This window comes from Hemitrygon akajei, chromosome 27 (genome assembly GCF_048418815.1).
Source record: "Hemitrygon akajei chromosome 27, sHemAka1.3, whole genome shotgun sequence".
Classification (NCBI taxonomy): domain Eukaryota; kingdom Metazoa; phylum Chordata; class Chondrichthyes; order Myliobatiformes; family Dasyatidae; genus Hemitrygon; species Hemitrygon akajei.
In genome coordinates, this window is record NC_133150.1 from 27638445 (window position 1) to 27658606 (window position 20162).

Sequence of the window (20162 nt, forward strand, 5' to 3'; positions counted from 1 at the left end):
CACAAAAGGAATAGTGGAAATTTGGAATTTTCTGAACCAAAGGTCAGTGGATATAAATACAGGTACTACAGAGCAAGTTAGGTCAAGCTAGACCAGACGGAGCCCTCTCTATACTATTAACATCAAACACTTCTAAGGCTAGAATTAAATACAGAACAAAGCTTTCAAAGCTATGTTTCTTCCTCCATTTGAAACATCTATCCTATTTTGCCTTAAAATACAGCAGTGGCCATTGCTTCTGTTTAAACACCGTCAGCAAAAATCTACTAAAGACATTTCTTTAACCTCTCTTGTCCCTTAAATTGAGGATTCCCTAGACAAAGCAAACAGTGTTTCACACTTCCTATGTCAAATCCCTACAAGATTATAAATTCCACTAAATACTGTCTTGTCCATCTGTACTCCATTGGAAACTCTTTGCAATGTTTTGCTCTCCATTACTTTAAAATATTTTGTATTATGGAGCAGCTAACATTGCGCTGTTTCACTTTGGCTTAAACAGCTTTTTGTTGATGTCTCTTGTGCTTCTTGCTGCACAGCTGAAAAACAGAATGTGTTTTCTGCATTTGAAGATCTTATTTAATTCCGTCATGTTAGTAAAATAACTGCACTGAAGTAAATAGCTGTTAGTAATTTATTAGGCAAATGGAACATTGGTATTTTAGAGAAATATCCAGAATGTAAAGGGATAAAGGATATGGAAATTTACAGACATCAGAATCAGAATCAGGTTTAATATCACAGACATATGTTGTGAAATTTGTTGTTTCATGGCATATGGAAAACATTGAGATTCTGACACTTTATCACGTACGGATCACTTTTGGGAGCCGACCAAATAAAAGAGCCAATCTGCTTAACAAAATCCCCTAAACAAAAACAAATGTAAGGACATCATTTCTTATATGAAGGAATTTTGCTCAAGTATCTTTATTGCCCTCTTGATATAGAGCTTTAGCTTTACATTCCATTCAGACAATGGCAACTCGTCTCATGTAGTGCTCTCTTATTATTGCCTTGAGCTTTCAATCTAAAAAATAGAGTCACGTCCCATGGTGAGTCTTGAACTCAGAAACTGATGGAGAAAAGATGAAACTTGGTATTAAGTTGTCACTCAGAAAGCCTGAAAGTTTGCAGATTTCAGAGATAGGAAGATTACAGAATATCTCGCCAGTCTATTTTTATCCAGAACTATTTTTATTATTACATCAACTTTCAAGGAACAGTCACCGAAGTCACTTACTTCTGGGACCTCTGATGGAATAAAACCCTACACTACATTGGTAGAGGGCCCTTGAGGGCCTGAGTTTGACAGGAATTTCGATGGTTGAACTATTTATTTGGAAGGAAAAAGAGCATTCTCTTTTTAAACCATTTGTCCTCAGGTCTCTAATGTTGATTGTATTCAGACTCCTAGCTGCAATTACAGACAATACCAATGGTTTCAACATAATGAAATCTACAATCACTGAGCAAAGCCTGACACTCCTTTCTCTCTCAGTGAGGAATGAATATGTAAAGTGAACACAATGTTAAATATTCTTAAATAATTCAGTAAATTGTCTCATTAGAGAAAATGGGTTTCAGGTTGATCAATCAGAAGGAGTTGGCCATCCATTTCCTCTTATCCACTAAAAGCCTCTAGGTCTTGAATAGCTCAATCAACGCCTTTGAGAAAATAAGCATGTGGTTGTCCATGGCTAACAGTAATATCAAACTGAGTGCAATGAGAGTAAGACCAACAGTGCAGCAAAGGTTCATTAGGTTGATTCCTGAGAGGGGAAAGGGTGTTGCCCCATGAGAGAGAAAAAATGATGAGATTGGACCTATACTCTCTGATAAAATGAAAAGTGACCTCATTAAAAAATTATGAGGCAGCTCCGAAGAAAAGTCGAAATTCAATGAGGATTCTTGCCCAGATGAGGGAGTCTAGAAATATACTCATTGTTACAGTCATATAAGATCGCAAAGAGTAAGAACTTACTTCCTCAGAAGATAGTGAGACTTTGGTAACTTCTCATACAGAGGTCCATAGAAGCTGAGTTTTTAAATATATTTAATGGGGAAAGCAGCAAGGTTCGGATAGTCAGGAAATAAAAGGCTATGAGGGCTGGGAAGACTGAAGCCAAGGGTAAGATCACCATGACTTTATTGACTGTCAAAACATAGTCATGGAACTGTGAGGGCAACTCCTGCTCCCATTTAATCATGCAAGGAGAATACAATCTCCCAAGCGCAATTCATAGGGCCACCAGACTCTAAGCAAATAATTCAGAGGCTTGAGACATGAAGTCCTGTAGATATTTGATAGGTGCCCCACATACCCTGGGTGGGAGGTCAGAGGACACTGCAGAGAAGAAGACGCAGCTTTGTCATGAGAGTGTTTCAGCCTGAAACTCACTTCAGCCAAACTTCTTCTAATCAGTTAGTCCTGACGAAGGGTCTCGGTCCAATACGTCGACAGTGCTTCTCCTTATAGATGCTGCCTGGCCTGTTGCGTTCCACCAGCATTTTGTGTGTGTTGCTTGAATTTCCAGCATCTGCAGATTTCCTCGTGTTTTCTTCTAATTTTGTTTCTTTGGTGCTAGGGATGGGATTCTGTTAAATTATTCTAGGAATGAACAATGATTTATGTTTTTATAGGTTGTAGAAACCTATTGTAATTATTGCATCATATCACTTAGTTATGTTCTATATCCTGTGTGTAAATCAGACATTGCTTCTCTCAGTAGTTCATGGCCCGCAGACTGAAATAAGCAAAATCTTAAATCAGAAACAGAGCACTTGGAACAACAAGCTCCAAATACCCTCAATAAGCCATTAAGGTTTAGGGGCAGATCAAGGAAAAGGACAAAGGAAATGGAGGCCTTTCAAACATATTGACCTTTATCTCAAGTGAACTCAATTCACTGGTGCTGAAGTCACATTTCAGTGTTTTTCAGTTGTTTCATGTCTCATCTGAAGTGCGGAGAGCAGGTTAGGACATCACATCATCACACTGGAGACCCGAGATCTGCAAGTTTCAGAGACCAAGGATCGGAGGACCAGAGCTGTCCTGTCCTGTGGTTGAAGGCCTGTGTGTGTGAGGGGATAAGAAGGTGTGTTTAGCTCTTTATTTACAAACAAGAGAAATCTGCAGATGTTGGAAATCCAAGCAACACACACAAAATGCTGGAGGAACTAAGAAGGCCAGACAGCATCAATGGAAAAAGTACAGTCGACATTTTGGGCCGAGAACCTTCGGCAGGACTGGAGAAAAAAAGCTGAGGAGTAGATTTAAAAGGTGGGGGGAGGGGAGAAAGAAACACAAGGTGATAGGGGAAACCTGAAGGGGCAGGGATGAAGTCAGGAGCTGGGAAGTTAATTGGTGAAAGAGATACAGGGCTGGAGAAGGGGCAGTCTGATAGAAGACAGAAGGCCATGGAAGAAAGAAAAGCGGGGGAGGAGGGGAGCACCAGAGGGAGGCGATGGCAGGCAGGGAGACAAGGTGAGAGAAAAAGGGGGATGGGGAATGGTGAAGGTGGGTGGGGGGCATTACCGGAAGTTCGAGAAATCGATGTTCATGCCATCAAGCTGGAGACTACTCAGATGGAATACTCCAACCTGAGTGTGGCCTCATTACAACAATGGAGGAGGCCATTAGACATATTTGAATGGGAATGGGAAGTGGAATTAAAATGAGGGGCCACTGGGAAATCAGTAAGGAGGGACGAACGTACAAGGGAGTTGCGTAGGGAGCGATCCCTGCGGAAAGCAGATAGTGGGGAGGGGGGGAGGGAAAGATGTGCTTGGTGGTGGGATCCCGTTGGAAATGGCGGAAGATACGGAGAATTATGTGCTGGTGGGGTGGTTGGTGAGGAGAAGAGGACCCCTATCCCTGGTAGGGTGGCAGGAGGATGGGGCGAGAGCAGACATGCGTGAAATGGAAAAGAGGCGGTTGAGGGCAGCTTTGATAGTGGAGGAAGGGAAGACCCTTTCTTTGAAGAAGGAGGACATTTCCTGCGTCCTGGAATGAAAAGCTTTGTCCTGAGAGCAGATACGGCGGAGGCAGAAGAATATACTTTTTTCCATGTATGTTGCCTGGCCTGCTGAGTTCCTCCAGTATTTTGTGTGGCTTGCTTGTTTAGCTCTTGTTGTCCTGTTTGTTCTGTTGATATTGCTTGTTTTCTTCTGTGCTCTGTGTTCTGTGTTGTTGTTTTGAACATTGTGGGCATGCTATGTCTGCGCTGAAATGAGTGGGGATGTTTGCAGACTGCCCCCAGCACATCCTTGGCTCTATTGGTTAATAACGCAAATGACGCACTTCACTGTATGTTTCGATGTACATGTGATAAATAAATCTATAATTGAATCTGAATCAAAGGATATCTCATTTTCATCAGTATGAAACAGTTAACTTGTCAAGAGAAGTTGATGCAGCTTCTCATGACTGATCCACAAAGCTCAGTTTACCCACCTTTATTCTCTATATTCCTCCATACCTTCAGCCAAGGGAAAGAAAAATCATCAAAATTGAACAGATGGTGTTGGAAATGTTCAAAACGCCAGACAGGGTTTGTGGGGAGAGAAAAACACAATTAGCATTTCAGGTCAATGGAGGTTCATTGACCTGAAATGTTAGCTCCCTTTCCCTCTGCCTAAACTGCCGCAGAACTCCAGCATCCACGCTTTTCACTTTCTAACTTCAAGCTGATGCAGATCCCCCATCAAAGGAAATACTTTCTCTCTAAAATTCTACTGATTCCTTTCACCATGTTAAGCATTTCACTAAAACTGCACCGCATTTTCTTAACTCTGAGATGATGCAACTTCCCTTTACTCCAAGAGATTGGAAACCCATGCAGTAACAAACTCTACTCAGACAACCATGGAGGTCAGTTTTAACCTATTTACTATGTGCCATCCCATTTTAATTCAGGTATCCAGCACATGCAGTCTATATTTATTGTTATCACAGTGGTGTGTGCTGTTGCAAAAACAAAAGAGATAATTTACTATTCAAATCTACACTTCTGTTTCTCTGGTCTACTAACTAAACCCATATCTATCATCATACCTGTCTAACCAACTATTTACATAATGTAATTACCAAACTGTGTAAAATCTACCTTATTACAACGAGAACAAACATAATTTTTCAAGTAAGTTATTTGTATAAAGCTTATCACTTTACAACTCTCAGATACATCTTAATTTGGAAAAAATTCTCCCAGCTACCTGCAGCAGTCCAAGTTTCTTCCGAATTACAGAGCAAGATACAAAAAAAATGCTGGAGGAACTCAGCAGCTCAGGCAGCATCTATGTTAATGAATATACAATCAACATTTCAGGCCAAGATCTTTTGTCAGGACCGGAAAGGAAGAGGGACGATGGCAGGATTAGGTGGTGGCGGGAGGGGAAGGACTACGAACTAAAAGTTGCTAGGTGGGTGGAAAAGGTAAGGACCTGGAGAAGAAGGAGTTTGATAGGAGAGGAGAGTGGACATGGGAAAATGGAAAGGAGGAGGGGCACCAGGTGATAGGCAGATGACGAGAAGTGGTAATTGGCGGGGGTGAAGGGGGAGGGGGACAATTACCAGAGGTTTAAGGAATTGATTTTCATGCTATCAGGTTGGACACTTCCTAGATGGAATATGAAGTGTTGCTCCTCTAACCTGAGGATACCCTCATTGTGGCAAAGAGGAGGCCATGGACTGACATGCCAGGATGGGAATAGGAATTGGAATTAAAATGTTTGGCCACCAGGAAATCCTGCTTTTTACGGAAAGAGTGAAAGTGCTTGACAAAGTGGTCCCTCAGTCTATGTCAGGTCTCACCAATGTAGAGGAGGCCGCATCGGGAGTACTCCTCCTCCCTCTTGTGAGTATTCTTCCTAATAACACAGAAGAGTCAGACACTGGGTGCTAGGATCATCACAACCTTGGAAGAAAATGTGGTCATTGTAAGGCGTGAGGGGAAACAGCATCCTGGGAGATTCAAGGAGGAAATTTCCAAACCCGCAACTTAAGGCGTCAATGCCTCAGTGGCAAAGCATTCTTCATAATTATCCCAAAATAGTGACAGTGGTTTCTTATTTGCATCCTTTCACTTTGATTCCACCTTAACACTTGCTACTCACCAGAACCCTGGTTTCAAAATCAAGCTCTGAGATATTTTCCATATAAATGTAAATTGTTCAATAGAAACAATCTCATAAATGTGAATGTTAACTGAAACAATTAAGCTGTGTCAGAAACAAATGGTCTGATGATGAAAGAGACCGCATTTCCGAGATAGCGAGACTGTGTTACCTCAGAAGAGACAATTCCATAGGTTATCTTTAATGGAAAACATTAGGCTTCTCTGGTTGATTTTAGTTTGACATTTGCAGTACATCATTAGATTAGAAATTTAATTTGATTTGCTCTTTTCTATTCTCAATTGGTCCAATTAGTCAATGTTCAATAGAAGGGATCATATTTTCATTTCTTTACATTCTTTCCAGAGAGCAGGTTCCCTCTTTGGACCCATAGAGACAAGAGGAAATCAAGAAAGTTGACCGAAATCAATAGCTCACAGGAAATGAATGGGCTGCTGTTTTTTTAATATTATTATGCAGCTTTAACTTTATGCAAGAGAGGAGATGCGCATCTTATTAAGTTAGAGGATACAGAACCACAGGGTGTCAAAAAGTGTTTGTGCCTGACTACTGTAGCAAATGTTGAAGTAACCTTCCATTCCAGGTAGAAATGCATTGGCTCATCTTCCTAGCCAGGTCATCAGAAGGCGGCAGGATATAGCTGACAGCAGGCAAGAAGAACGGAGACAAGGGTAGGAGATAGCTGGAAGTCTTCCATGCATAACCTGGTTCAGTTGTACTTAGTTAGATTACCAACTCTAATTTGAACAGTATCTTGGCACCTGAGACACACCGATCAATCATACTCCAGGAATCCTGCCGAGCAGTAGGCAAATTTGTTTTGATAGTCAGATTCAGATTTTGCATGGGTAAATCCATTTATTTTATGATAAAGTAATAGAGCTTAGTAACGTAATAGAACTGCATTCTGTAGATGAACTTTCAAAAGACATTTGATAAAAGTGTGAGCAATATAAATTGAAACCGTGGAATGAAAGGGACAGGAGAAACGTTGGCATAAAATTGCCTGCACATCAGAAAGCAGAGAGTAATGGTAAATGCTTCTTGTCTGGTTGAACAGATGCATCTGGGGCCAGTATTATGGCCAATGGTCTATTCAATATCCAGACTTGTAAAAACAGGCATAATTTCAGTGTGAAAGGATACAAAACTGGGAAATACAGCAAAGAAGGGTTGAAGATGGCAGAGATGAATTGTTAAAATATTCAAATGAATGTCTGATGATACTTACTAACAAGAATTATGAAATAAGGCATCCTGGAAGGAACTATGGAAAAAAAAGTGGTATAAACTAAGCTGGTTAATGTTAAACCAGAGATTCCCAACCTGGGGTTTACAGACCCCTTGGTTAATTGTAGGGTTCCATGGCATAAAAAACGTTGGGAACCCCTATGTTAAGGAGATGAAGGAACAGCAATTCTAAAGAGACCTATGCCTAAACTTTAATTGTCATGGGACCAGATGCACTGCCTGAACTTCTGGGAAAAGTAGATGGAAATTACTTTTAAAAAAGGGAAACAAATAAATACATGGATAGAAAATATTTGCAGGGTAATTGTGAAAATGAAATAGAGTTGGATATCTTGCTCAGAGAGCTAATACAGGTATGAATGACGACAATGTTACAAGGGCTCGAGGACCTGAGTTATAAGGAGAGGTTGGGCAGGCTAGGATTTTGTTCCTTGGTGTGCAAAGCGCTAAGGGGTATATAGCTTATAGATATATATGCAATTATGAGAAGTATAGACAGAGTGATTGCACTAAGTAATTCTTTTTTTCACAAGAAAACAGAATTGAAAATTAGACTGCATCAGCTTGAGGAGAGAAGGGAAAGATCTAAAAGGCAACCTGAGGGACAAAGTCTTAATGCAGAGGGTGGCACATATATGGAACAGGCTGCCGGAGCAAGTCGTTGAGGGTGGTGTAATAACTAATTTAAAAGACACTTGCATAGCTCCATGGACAGGAAAGGTTCAGAGGGACATGATCAAATGCCAGAAAATGGCATTAACTTAGATAGGCATCATGGTTGGCATGGCGAAGTTGGGCCAAAGGGCTTGTTTTCGTGCATTATTACTCTGTGACTCTATAATCAGCCTAATTGGTCTCCTCCTGTGCCAAGTTTTTAATGACGTGATGAGTGTTTGCAGACAGCTCTATTTTGAGATAGAAAGAAAAGAAACATAAAGGTCACATGAAAAGATTAATCCTTTATTTCCTTCCCAGCACTGCTGCACAAAGTTTCATGCTCAACAACATGCAGACATGACATCAAGACACCAGAGACAAGGTACACTGAACAGTACGACAATCCTTTTGGAGTGTGTGTAAAAACTTGACCTCTCATTCCATATCACAACTTCCCACCAGAGGTTTTTTTTACTCCTCTGGGATAATAAGAACATTCTGGAAATACACAGTAGGTTAGTCAGATTCTAGAACAGCCGTGTTACAGCTGCAGATTATGTTCTAGAGCTGTTCTTCTGCCATGTGGTATAATTTCTATTTTCCATACTTATTTCAGATTTACCCCAAGGGCAACTTGCTTCATCCTTTGATTCACTTCAGAACACCAGAATTAAATTCACCTCTACAAAGAAGACCTTGATGTGGATCAATGTTGCGAAGAGACTTAGATCACATGAAATAACGTGAGCTTCAAAGAACTTCTGACATTTTAACTCTGCTGCTAGAATATGACTCAAACTTAAACACAACAGTCATCACAATAAAGCACTTTGAGGTAAATTCATACATCTCTCTTCTTACTGAACATTAGACAAGAGTACATAAGTATAAAATGTGCAACAAAATTATTACAATGAGGATCATCAATCTATTGCTGGAATTCAAATATTTTTGCACATTATGATTTAGATGTTAACAAATGTCTATAATTCATATAGAAATGTTTATATATAATATATATATATTTATAGCTTTTCTCTTCATAATACATAATTTACAGGACCACCATGCATTCATGCATTTACAAGATTGAATATATATATATTACAACAAATTTACTTGTTTATGAGTACTTGTTAATTCAAAGCTTCTGATCTTCACCATTGTTTGTGACAAACTGGAACCTCCTCTGGTCCTCTGTCATTGAGTGACTGTAGACGACACTTGGCAGCTGGCTCTCTTCCCTGTATTAGGAAAGAGTGAGCACTTCCGCTTGAGAGTAATTAGCAGTGAGGACATCTTTGCAGTTCTCTGTATATCAAGAATAAAACAGGAACACAACATAAGTAAAACACAGGAAACAATGACAAATTTTGAGTTTATGAATACATGGATCAAACAATCGACAATGGAAAGTGGAATTGAACCAAAGGAAGAAAAGAAAGGAAGGGGAAGGAAGGAAGGAAGGAAGGAAGGAAGGAAGGAAGGAAGGTGTGTGTGTGTGTGTGTGTGTGTGTGTGTGTGTGTGTGTGTGTGTGTGTGTGTGTGTGTGTGTGTGTGTGTGTGTGTGTGTGTGTGTGTAAAAGACAGAGGGGTAGAGAGGTAGGGAGGGAGGTTAGAGAAAGAGAGGGAGAGAGAGAGGGGGAGAGATAGAGATATGAAGAGATAGCGGGAGATAGAGAGAGATAGATGGAGAGAGGCAGAGAGAGAGAGAGAAACTGTGTTGAGTGAGTTTTGTGTGTGTGTTCCTTGACAACAAAAATCAGAAATCTAGCTGTGCTGAATAAGTACTGCCCTGTCAAGGGAGGCATTAAACTGAGGCAACAAATGGCCATATGTTTTCCTTTCACAAAGAAAGAGGTATTTATCCCTCGTGTCAGTCAATCAGTATGACAAAAAGAAACACACTATCTGATCACTGTCACATCAATGTTTGTGGAATCTTGCTCAGCGGACGTGTTTTCAACCTCACATTAAATCAAAAGTATATCATTAGCTGTGAAGCGCTTTGGAACATCTTAAAACATGCCTTTCTTTTTGAGTGTCTCCATGCGTGTGCTAGTATTTGTGAGTCTACATTAATGGCTGTGAGTTTGTGGATGGTGATTAAATTCCATTCAGTAAGTTAGCCAGCTCCTCTAGGCTATACTTGTGGTATCTAACATAAATAACTGTGAGCCTCTCCTCTCTCATCGAAAATAGAACTGTACAGCACAGGATCAAGTCTTTTGACCCATGATGTTGTGTTGAATTAACTAAGTTAATGAAGGCTAATTACATTATTCCCCTCTGCCTGCACATGGTCCATATCCCAAAATTCTATGCATATTCAGGTGTGTATCTGAGAGCCTCTAAAACAATTTTATTGTATCTGCCTGACCCACCATTTCTGGCAGAATATTTCAGCCACCTACTATTCTCTGTGGAAAACATGCTCCGCACATCTCTTTTAAACGATTTTCCTCTCACCTTAGTATTAGACATTTCTAAACCTGGGAGAAAGATAGTGACTAGTCTATTTTATCTACGCCTCCCACAATTTTACAAACTCTTATGAGGTTCCCCCCTAAGGCTCCGCAGTGCCAGGCAAAACAACCTCAGTTTGTCCAACCACAAACAGGAGAAAATCTGCAGATGCTGGAAATCCGAACAACGCACACAAAATGCTGCCTGGCCTGCTGAGTTCCTCCAGCATTTTGTGTGTGTTGCTTAGTTTGTCCAACCTCTCCTTTTAGCACACGTCTTCTAGTTCAGGCAGCATCCAGGTAAAACTCTTCTGCAGCCTCTCGATATACACCCTATAGTGTGGTGGCCAGAATTGAATGCAATACTCCAGATACAGCCGAACTAGAGTTTTATAAAGCTGCTTCATAATCCCTGACACTTGAAATCAGGGCCTTAACTGAGGTAGGACACCTTCTTTACCTCCCTATCAACTTGTGCAGCCATTTGCAGGGAGCCATGGATTTGGTCCCTAAAATCCCTCTGTACATCAAAGCTCTCCTTTGTGAAAGCAGGCAAACTCACCAGATGCCAGTAAGTAGCAGGCAGGCCCTTTTTTGGTTCTGTCCTTGGTGGTGGAATGCTTGAGAGCTCGATTCTCATCCGGTGACAACGGCTGGTTCAGTGCCATGCGTTCCTCATCAGATAAGGCTACATTCGCATCGCCATTCTGCTTGGAGTCTTGGGAGACACACAAACACAACTTCCTCTCAGCACCTTGCACTCACAAACACCATAGAACCTCATCTTTGCTGGTCAATTTAAAGAAATGCAAAGCAATATGAAATGTACTATCAGTTATGAGTTATCAGTGTTAGTGCGTCAGGTGCACTGTCACAGACACAACAGGGGATGAGTAGACTGTGCACAACATCAAAATGAGAATGCAATGCAACATGTATCTCAGGACATGTGACTAGACAGAAATGCAATATTACATGCATGTCAGGACATGGGTGCACCTTGATGCAGGATTCCCTACACTGTAACCTATTTATCAGGGCATACATCATTCACACAAAGGGCCCATGCAGCATTCTAAAATGATGTATCTTGTCCTCTTCTCAGAGTCAGAGCAAGATAGCAGGGAGTTCATTCAGCACCTTATGCCTCTGCTAGCTCCTTGGTAGAGCTAAACAATTAATCTAATGCTATGCTCTTTTCTTCTCTCTATGTAAATTTATTTCCTTGAAGCATTTATCAAATTTAATTCCAGCTCACATCAATTGGTGGAGGGGAAAAAAACCCATTATTGCTGAATCCATGGTCAATTGACTTAAATCTGTGCTTTGGTTACTGACTGTTCTGCTACTGGAAACAATGTCCCTTTGAACATTCTCAGATCTCTTCTTAATTATCTCTGTGCTGCAGTGAATTCTCCAATCTCTTTGCAAAATATTCCTGGAACCATTTTTGTAAATCACCTACTTATTTTTAACGTGATTTTCATTTTTCCATTTAGTACCTTTCCATTCATTCTATTAATTCATTATCATTTCTTGTCTTTTTATCTCTATCTCCTTAACTAATTAAGTGCTGCTATAAAGCTAAATATTAAAAAAAGCTGGGAATATTAAATCTTAATATGTACAACAGGTAAGACAACACCTGTGGAAAATGAAGCAAGTTAAGATTTCTACTCAGTATTCCAATGAAAGATCCATTCTGAAGTATTAAGCCTTTCTCCATGGATGTTGCTTGAACTGCTGAGTATTTCCAGCATGATTTTATTTATTTTCTATTAACTGTGCTGCTTTCCCTAGTTTTACAAGTTTTAGTTAAAGGGTCTGACAAGCCCCATAATGTTATCTGCTCATGTTAGCAGCACCATGTGAGATAAAATGCACAATGCAACATCGGGGAAGTAGTCAAGCCATTTCAAGCCACTTGCCACTTCAGCTAATTCTAAGCCATTAGGGTAGGGGCAGTGCAGAGATCCTGAAATAGTCTCAAGACAACACAGCGGTGTAAGTAACAGGAACAGGATGCTGCCAGGATTTGAGGGACTGAGTTATAGTGAGAGGCTGAACAGGCTAGGAGTTTATTTCTTGAAGTGTAGAAGACTGACAGGTGATCTTATAGAGGCATCTAAAATCATGAAGGGCAAAGGGTGAATGCATTCAGTCTTTATCCCAGGAACTAGATGCTATAGATTTAAGATGAGTGGGACAAAAATTAATAAGGACCTGAAAGACAACATTTTTACACGGGGTTGGTATGCGTGTAGAATGAGCTGCTAAAGGAAGTAGTTGCGGGTGGGGGGGTTACAATATCAACTTTTAAAAGACAGTTGGATCGGTACAAGGATTGAAAAGATTTAGAAGGTTAGGGGCCAAATGTAGTAAATGGGACTCATTGTGGTTAGCATGGACCAGTTGGGCTGAAGGGCCTGTTTTTGTGCTGTGTAAATTGGTGATTCTATAATTCAATATGTCTTGTGAGCCTGCTCCTACGTTCTACAAGGCCATGGCTGATTTGAATTTTGTTATCCACTTTCCAGCCTGATCACCACAAGACTTTAGAGTTATAGAGTCATTGAAAAGCACAACACAGAAGCAGCCCTTTGACCCATCTAGTCCATGCTAAACTGCCTACTCCCATCGACCTGCTCTGGGACCATAGCTCTCCATAACCCCGCATCTATCCAAACTTTGCTTAAACGTTGACATCGAGTTCACATGCACCACTTATGCTGGCAGATCATTCCACGCTCTCATGGCCCTCTGAGTGAAGAAGTTTCCCCACAAGTTCCCCTTAAACTTTTCATCTTTCACCCTTAACCCATGACCTTGGGTTGTAGTCACACCCAACTTCAGTGGAAAAAAACCTGCTCGCATTGACCCTATCTGTACCCCTCCTAACTTTGTATACCTCTATCAAATCTCCTCTTAATCTTCTAGCTTCAAAGGAATTAAGCCTTAACCTATTCAATCTTTCCTTATAACTCAGATCCTCTGGTTTTATTATTGGCCTTCCAGTCCAACTTTATCCATCTTGTCGCAGCTCTTTAAGACTGAGAATTTGAAAGATTCACAGTCATGTGAGAGAAGAATTTTCTCAAATTCAGGTGGTAAACCCCTTTATTCTGAGGCTATGCTCCCTTGTTCTATGCTCTCTCCACCAGGAGAAACCACTTTTTCTCTCAAGCTGTCCTCTAAACCTTAAGTGTCTCCAATAAGATCACTTTCTTATTCTGCACAACCTTTCCTCTTTATTTACAGACAAGGTCTGAGGTTTCAGGTCCTACCTGAGTTTCTTCTGTCAGTTATCTGCTCAGCAGCAGAGGGCCCATTATCGCTTTGCATGCTGCTGCTCCTGGAACTCACATCTGCCTTGCAATGTCCCATTGACTTTGCGAGTGTCCCACAGGGAATGTGCTTCCTGCGTTTCTTGGGCAGCTTCTGTTTGGCCATTGCCAGAGAGTAATACATTCCAAAATTATTGACAATAACCGGCACCGGCATCGCAATGGTGAGAACACCAGCCAGGGCACACAGTGCTCCCACCAACATGCCCGACCACGTCTGGGGAAACATGTCACCATAGCCAAGTGTCGTCATGGTGACCACTGCCCACCAGAAGCCAATGGGGATATTCTTGAAGTGAGTGGTAGTCTGACTATTGGAGTTTTCACCAATCCTCTCAGCATAGTAGATCATTGTGGCAAAGATGAGAACTCCCAAGGCGAGGAAGATAATGAGCAGGAGAAATTCATTGGTGCTGGCTCGCAGGGTGTGCCCCAGTACCCTCAGTCCCACAAAGTGCCGGGTCAGTTTGAAAATCCGCAGAATCCGGACAAACCGGACGACCCGGAGGAAGCCCAGCACGTCCCTTGCTGCCTTGGAGGTCAGCCCACGAAGTGCCAGCTCCAAGTAGAAGGGCAGAATGGCCACAAAGTCGATGAGGTTCAGCATGTTCTTGACAAAGAGCAGCTTGTTAGGGCAGAAGGAAATGCGAGCCAGGAACTCCAGTGTGAACCACACAACACACACTCCTTCCACATACATGAGAGCTGGCTCAGTCTCCAAACCATAGACCTGCACCATCCGAGTGCTGTTCCCTTCTTTGACATACTCTGTCAAGTTAACAATCTTGTTGAACGCCTCATGAGTCTCGAGGCAGAAGGCAGTGATTGACAACAGAATGAAAAAGAGGGACACAAAAGCAATACACTGCAAGAGAAAAAAAAATAAAGTGAATCAGGCATAGACCAACAGTACAGGCACTTTAAAACAATCAATGAGGTGCTCTGGTTGGAAACTAACTGAAGGGTTCAATGCGCTTACATGTAGGACATCTAGCATTTAAGGTGGTTAGTCGGGTGTGCAAATGCATGTATGTAGAATTAGTGGCCACTTTGTTAGGTACACCTGTAAACCTGCTTGATAATGCAAATATTGAATCAGCCAATCACGTGGCAGCAACTCAATGCTTAAAAGAATGCACTCATGGTCGAGTTTCAAAGGTTGTTCAGATCAAGTATCAGAATGGGGAAGAAATGTGATCCAAGTGACTTTGATAGCTGGTGCCAGACAGGGTGGTTTGAGTACCTCAGAAACTGCTGATCTGGGATTTTCACGCACAGCGGTCTATAGAGTTTACAGAGAATGGGGTGAAAAACAACAAAAAAAAATCCAATAAGCAGCAGTTCTGTAGGCGAGATCGCCTTGCTAATGAGAGAGATCATAGGAGTATGGCCAGACTGACAGGAAGGTGACAGTAACTCAAATCACCAAGCATTACTACAGTGGAATGGTGACACTCAGCACGTCGAACCTTGAACTAGATGGCCTACAGCAGCAGAAGACCAGGAAGATACACTCCATGGCCACTTTATTAGGTGCAGTTGTGTTGATATTTGGTTTGCTGACCATCAAGTTCTAAACTCAATGACCTTAAGCCCTATTTATACAGATAGCCAGATGTACACTCACTGTAGCTACCTACGCTTCAAAAACTACTCCAATTCCCTGTTTATTATCCACAGTGAGTTTAGCGGCCAAAATCCCACTATTTGAGCAGTGGGTCCACCCCACCCCACACTAAGGAGGAGATACTTCCACCTAACAAAGTAGTTAAAACACCATTAATTTTTTAAAAAGTGGTGTACATTTAAATGCAAACAAAACTCCTAAGACACATTTAAAACTGACAGAGCAAGCAAATATCTATCACACAGGAGGTACCTAATAAAGTGACCTCTAAATGTATACAAGGCATAACAGACATGAAACATCTGAGATTGAGTCTTTGTTGAACTTACACTGGCTGAATGAGTAAAACAGTTAAATGAATCTTGAATCTTACATGCTTGTATTTTTACCCTCAAAATTTTGTAATCAACAACAAAAATATGCATTTATAAAACAGCAAAACAGCTATTTTGAAAGAATTAGATAAAGCAGAATGTCCCTTTTGGGTCCACAGTGGTGTAATTTTCCCATTATTGGACGTTCCGGAGACTGTGAGAAGACTCAATTAGTGATGTCTTTTCATCAGTTTAATCAAAGCATTTAATTACATTTGTAGCCTGAGCTAAAAGCTCACAACAGATAACCCAGCCACTCCGTCAGACAAGGTACTTGGAGATGAAGATTTTTAAATAAGTACGGGATTGATAAACATGCACTTTCACCCAGTCATGCTTCCTGTAGTGCTGAATGGGTGTAATTTGTTCAGATATGCACTCATAATTCCTGTGGATACAAGGATAGTATAATGTGTGACAGCAAGCAGTTACACTGCCAGAAATCCAATCACGTGTATAGCATTCAATGGAAGTGAAACATGAATTGTGAATTTTCTGCAAAAAACCATCAACGTTTAATAGCTTGTAGGATAAATCGCCCCAGTGATCAAAACACAACAATTATTCTTAGCATATGAGTTAATTGTGAACATAGTTTGGTGAAGGATCTTAATAATGCCAGATGGAGGACATTTTGCTTCCTAATATGAACAACAAATATTAGCAGGACTAGAGACTTTGATTCTAGTGCCAATAGAGCAGCACTTCATTTTTAGAGACAAATGTGAACTCTTTTGGAACCCATGCCCCACACTATTGCAGTCCTCACCTTCCACACCTTGATATAGCAGAGGTCTTTAGTAGAGTACAGCTCCTTCCATCCTGTATTAATGAACACCTCAGGGCAGGTCCACCGTGAATTAGGTGCAAAGAAAAAGTCCCTCTTTACTGCCCTGATAATTTCATCACTTTATAATCAATACATTTCTTAAGTGCAAGTAAGTCTGTAAGTCAATATAGCAGCCATTTCGCAAGCCGAAAGATTCCTCAAACAATAAACAAGAAGAATCACCAATTTATCTAAATTTGGTACTGTGGCAAAATTTCTTCTGAAATAGTATGATGGAACCATTCTATTACTTAATGTAACATTGCAGCTGAAAAATACTATTTCCAACAATGCACTCAATCAACACTGCCGTCTCATCAGTTCATTCACGACTCTAGACTGAAACACACTGTACCCTTGGAGTACCCACACTTAGGTGTTAATCTCCAAACACAGAATTCATATTACCAACCAATAGGCAATTTCCGCACAAAATGCTGGAGGAACTCAGCAGGTCAGGCAGCATCTATAGAACAGAGTAAGCAGTTTAGGCCGAGACTATCTTCAAGACTGAGGAGAAGGGGGGGGGGGGGGGAAATGCAGGAATAAAAAAGTGCAGGGAGAGGAAAGAGGCTTGCTGGAGGTGATAGGTGAAGCCAGATGGGTGGGAAAGGTCAAGGGCTGGAGAAAAAAGAATCTGCTAGGAGAGGAGGGGAAGTAATATGCAGATGAAAAGAAGTGAAAGGTCAGAGTGAGGAATAGAGGAAGGGGGGAGGATTTCTTCACTGGAAGGAGAAGCAATTTATTTCCCATAACAGTCATCTGCAAGTATGCTGATTATATTTGAGATATGAGTTGGGGCAGCAATGAACCTTGGTGAGCTTCTGTATATTCATTGAAGCAACGTGGACTTCACCAGCAATGTTGCCATTTATTGTACAATCCTAATTGTCCATGAAATCACGATTAAGTGAAGTGTCACTGCACTGACAGTGTGTAGTCACTCAGAGACTGGGTAAGAATAGCAGATTTCCTCCCTGAAGGACATAATTGAGCTTGTTGGGTTTCATAACAACCAGTGTTATGGTTACTTTAATTTGGGCTAGCCTTTAAAAATTTAAATCCTTAAAATGAATTACTTAGGTGGTATTCAAACTTGTGACTACGGATCAATGGTCTTGAACACCAGCAGCTCGTTCAATTTCATTACTGGACATTCAGGATACTTTTGAGAATCAGGAGTACACAGGAGCCCTCCATAAATATTGATATTGATTATTGATTAATAAAGGGAAGAAACAGGCCCTTAGGCCCATCTTGTCTGTGCTCACCATCTACACTAATACCATTTACCAGCACTTGGTCCCTAGCCTACTATACCTTGGCGATTCAAGCGCTCATTCTGACACTTTTCTGCATGTTGTGAGAGTATCTGCCTCCACTAGCTCCAGACTGCAACTAACTTTTGGGTGAAAATTTCTTCCTCAGATCCTTTCTAAACTCCTTTTAGCCGAAGGGGCACAACACCTCACAAACTACCCACCCACCTGCCCTATCAGCCACCTCCTGCCTCATCTGTTGAAGGGTCTGCAATACCCACAATGGCCTCTTAACTACCTCAGAATCTGCAAAACCAGAGTGGAAGCACATCATCCTCAATCCTGAGAAGCTGCGTTGAGTGTCTCTAATTCCACTCTAGGGTGACTGATTGTCCTTTCTAGATCAAAGACATAACAATACAAAGTAATTTAAATAAATCCTGCCAGTTCTTATCTTAAAGCTCTTCCAAAAACACTGAAGATTTCAAAGATGTAATGAATTTATAGCAAAATGTTCTTGATTATCATTAAAATGTTGTTAACTTGTAGAAAATAATTGCTTGAATTAGATAAACTTAGTGCAATTAAGGACTCAAATTTGTGAACAAAACTCTAGCCAAAATAAGCAACACAAAGGCAAGAAAATCTGCAGGTGCTGGAAATACAGAGCAACTCACACAAAACGTGAAGTTTCTTCGAGGGATGCCCGACCCTGAAGAAGTTCAGTTGTATTCTCACTCACTGCTTCCCCTCTATGATCTCTGAGGCCCTCTGACTCTTTGACCATGTGCTCACCCAGACCCACTGCTACGACCATGTATCCTTCCTGGGAACATTTCCCAACACTTTACTTCATCCCCTCCCCTTCTCCCAGATTCACCTATCACCTACCACTGTGTACTTCTCCCTCCCCTCCCCGCACTTTCTTACTCTTACTTCTCCTCCTCCTTTCCAGTCCTGAAGAAGGGTCTCAGCCTGAAACTTCAACTGTTTACTCTTTTCCAGAGATGTTGCTGGCCTTTGTGTGTGTTTCTGTCTTCTCATTGTTGCCATCTGGAACAAGGTACAGGAGCCTCTTTTGCAAATTGGTTGTTTGTCTGTTCTGTTATATGCGGTCTTCGGTGATTCCATTGTGTTGCTAGGATTTACTGTGTATGCCCACAAAAATTGAATCTCAGGGTTGATTATGGTGATATATGTATTTTGACAATGATTTTTTTTGAACATTGAACTTTGAACCCCATCTGCACCAACAATCATTCCCCTGTCAAAGTCACGTAGATCATATTTTTTCCCTTTTCTGATGTTTTGTCAGAACAACAAATAGACCTCTTGGCCCCACGGGCATGCTTTCATGCATTGAGCTGCTGCCACATGATTGGCTGATTATATATTTATAGACAATAGAAGCAGGAGTAGCCCATTCAGCCCTTCGAGCCAGCACCGCCATTCCATGTGATCATGGCTGATCATCCACAATCAGTACCCCATTCCTGCCTTCTCCCCATGTCCCTTGACTCCACTATATATTTGCATTAATATGGTGTACAGGTGTACCTAATAAAGTGGCCACTGAGTGTAGATCATCAAGCAACTATCTATAAATGTTCACTATTCAATTAATTTGTTAAATTGCCAGTTATTCGAGTAAAAAAGGATCAAAAATGCCAGTATAACATCTTGTCAGGGCTTAGGTCAAGATACTTGATAGCAGAAGCACTGAGGTTTCACACTGAAAATGCATTGAAGCTTGCATGAATTTAACAGATACGTTCCAATCAAAACAATATTCAGCTTTTTAAGCTGTAATACAAAGAAAGTTAAATGTCAACATTCCTATAAACCCTTCTGCCTCCCATTGTGAGACAGCAGAACTGCATGAAATGAAAGATAAAAGCAAGATTACAGTAAATAGCAGTATTTTTTATTTATTTCATGTTTTATTGAACTCTGGGAAAGTCCTGAAAATGCTCAGTAAATGCCATACATTTTTAAAAACAGGACAACTTAAGAGGATATGGAAGAGAATAATCAAGGTAAGCATAGGGAAACGTTTTACACTTAGCCTTAACTTTTGACTTAATGTGGTAATGTTAGCCCACTCCTTCCCAGGTAGCCTAGGTCAAAGCAAAAGTTGAGTTTATTACCATACATGTAGGCACTATGCGGTATAAAGCTTACAGCACATCACAGGCACATAACATAAACAGAAATTATA

The 20162-nt window shown here is 40.9% G+C and overlaps 1 protein-coding gene across 1 annotated transcript in view; it reads right to left on the minus strand.

The window, feature by feature from the left end:
• Positions 1–8333: 8333 nt before the first annotated feature.
• The window catches only part of kcnc4 (potassium voltage-gated channel, Shaw-related subfamily, member 4), a 61272-nt gene continuing 49443 nt past the window's right edge, over positions 8334–20162 (minus strand). The window contains exons 2-4 of the mRNA XM_073030516.1: positions 13796–14720; positions 11074–11229; positions 8334–9357 (exon numbers count right to left, since the gene is read on the minus strand). Coding sequence (XP_072886617.1) covers positions 9296–9357; positions 11074–11229; positions 13796–14720 — 1143 coding nt within the window. The 3' untranslated portion in view covers positions 8334–9295. The remainder of the gene's footprint in view (positions 9358–11073; positions 11230–13795; positions 14721–20162) is intronic.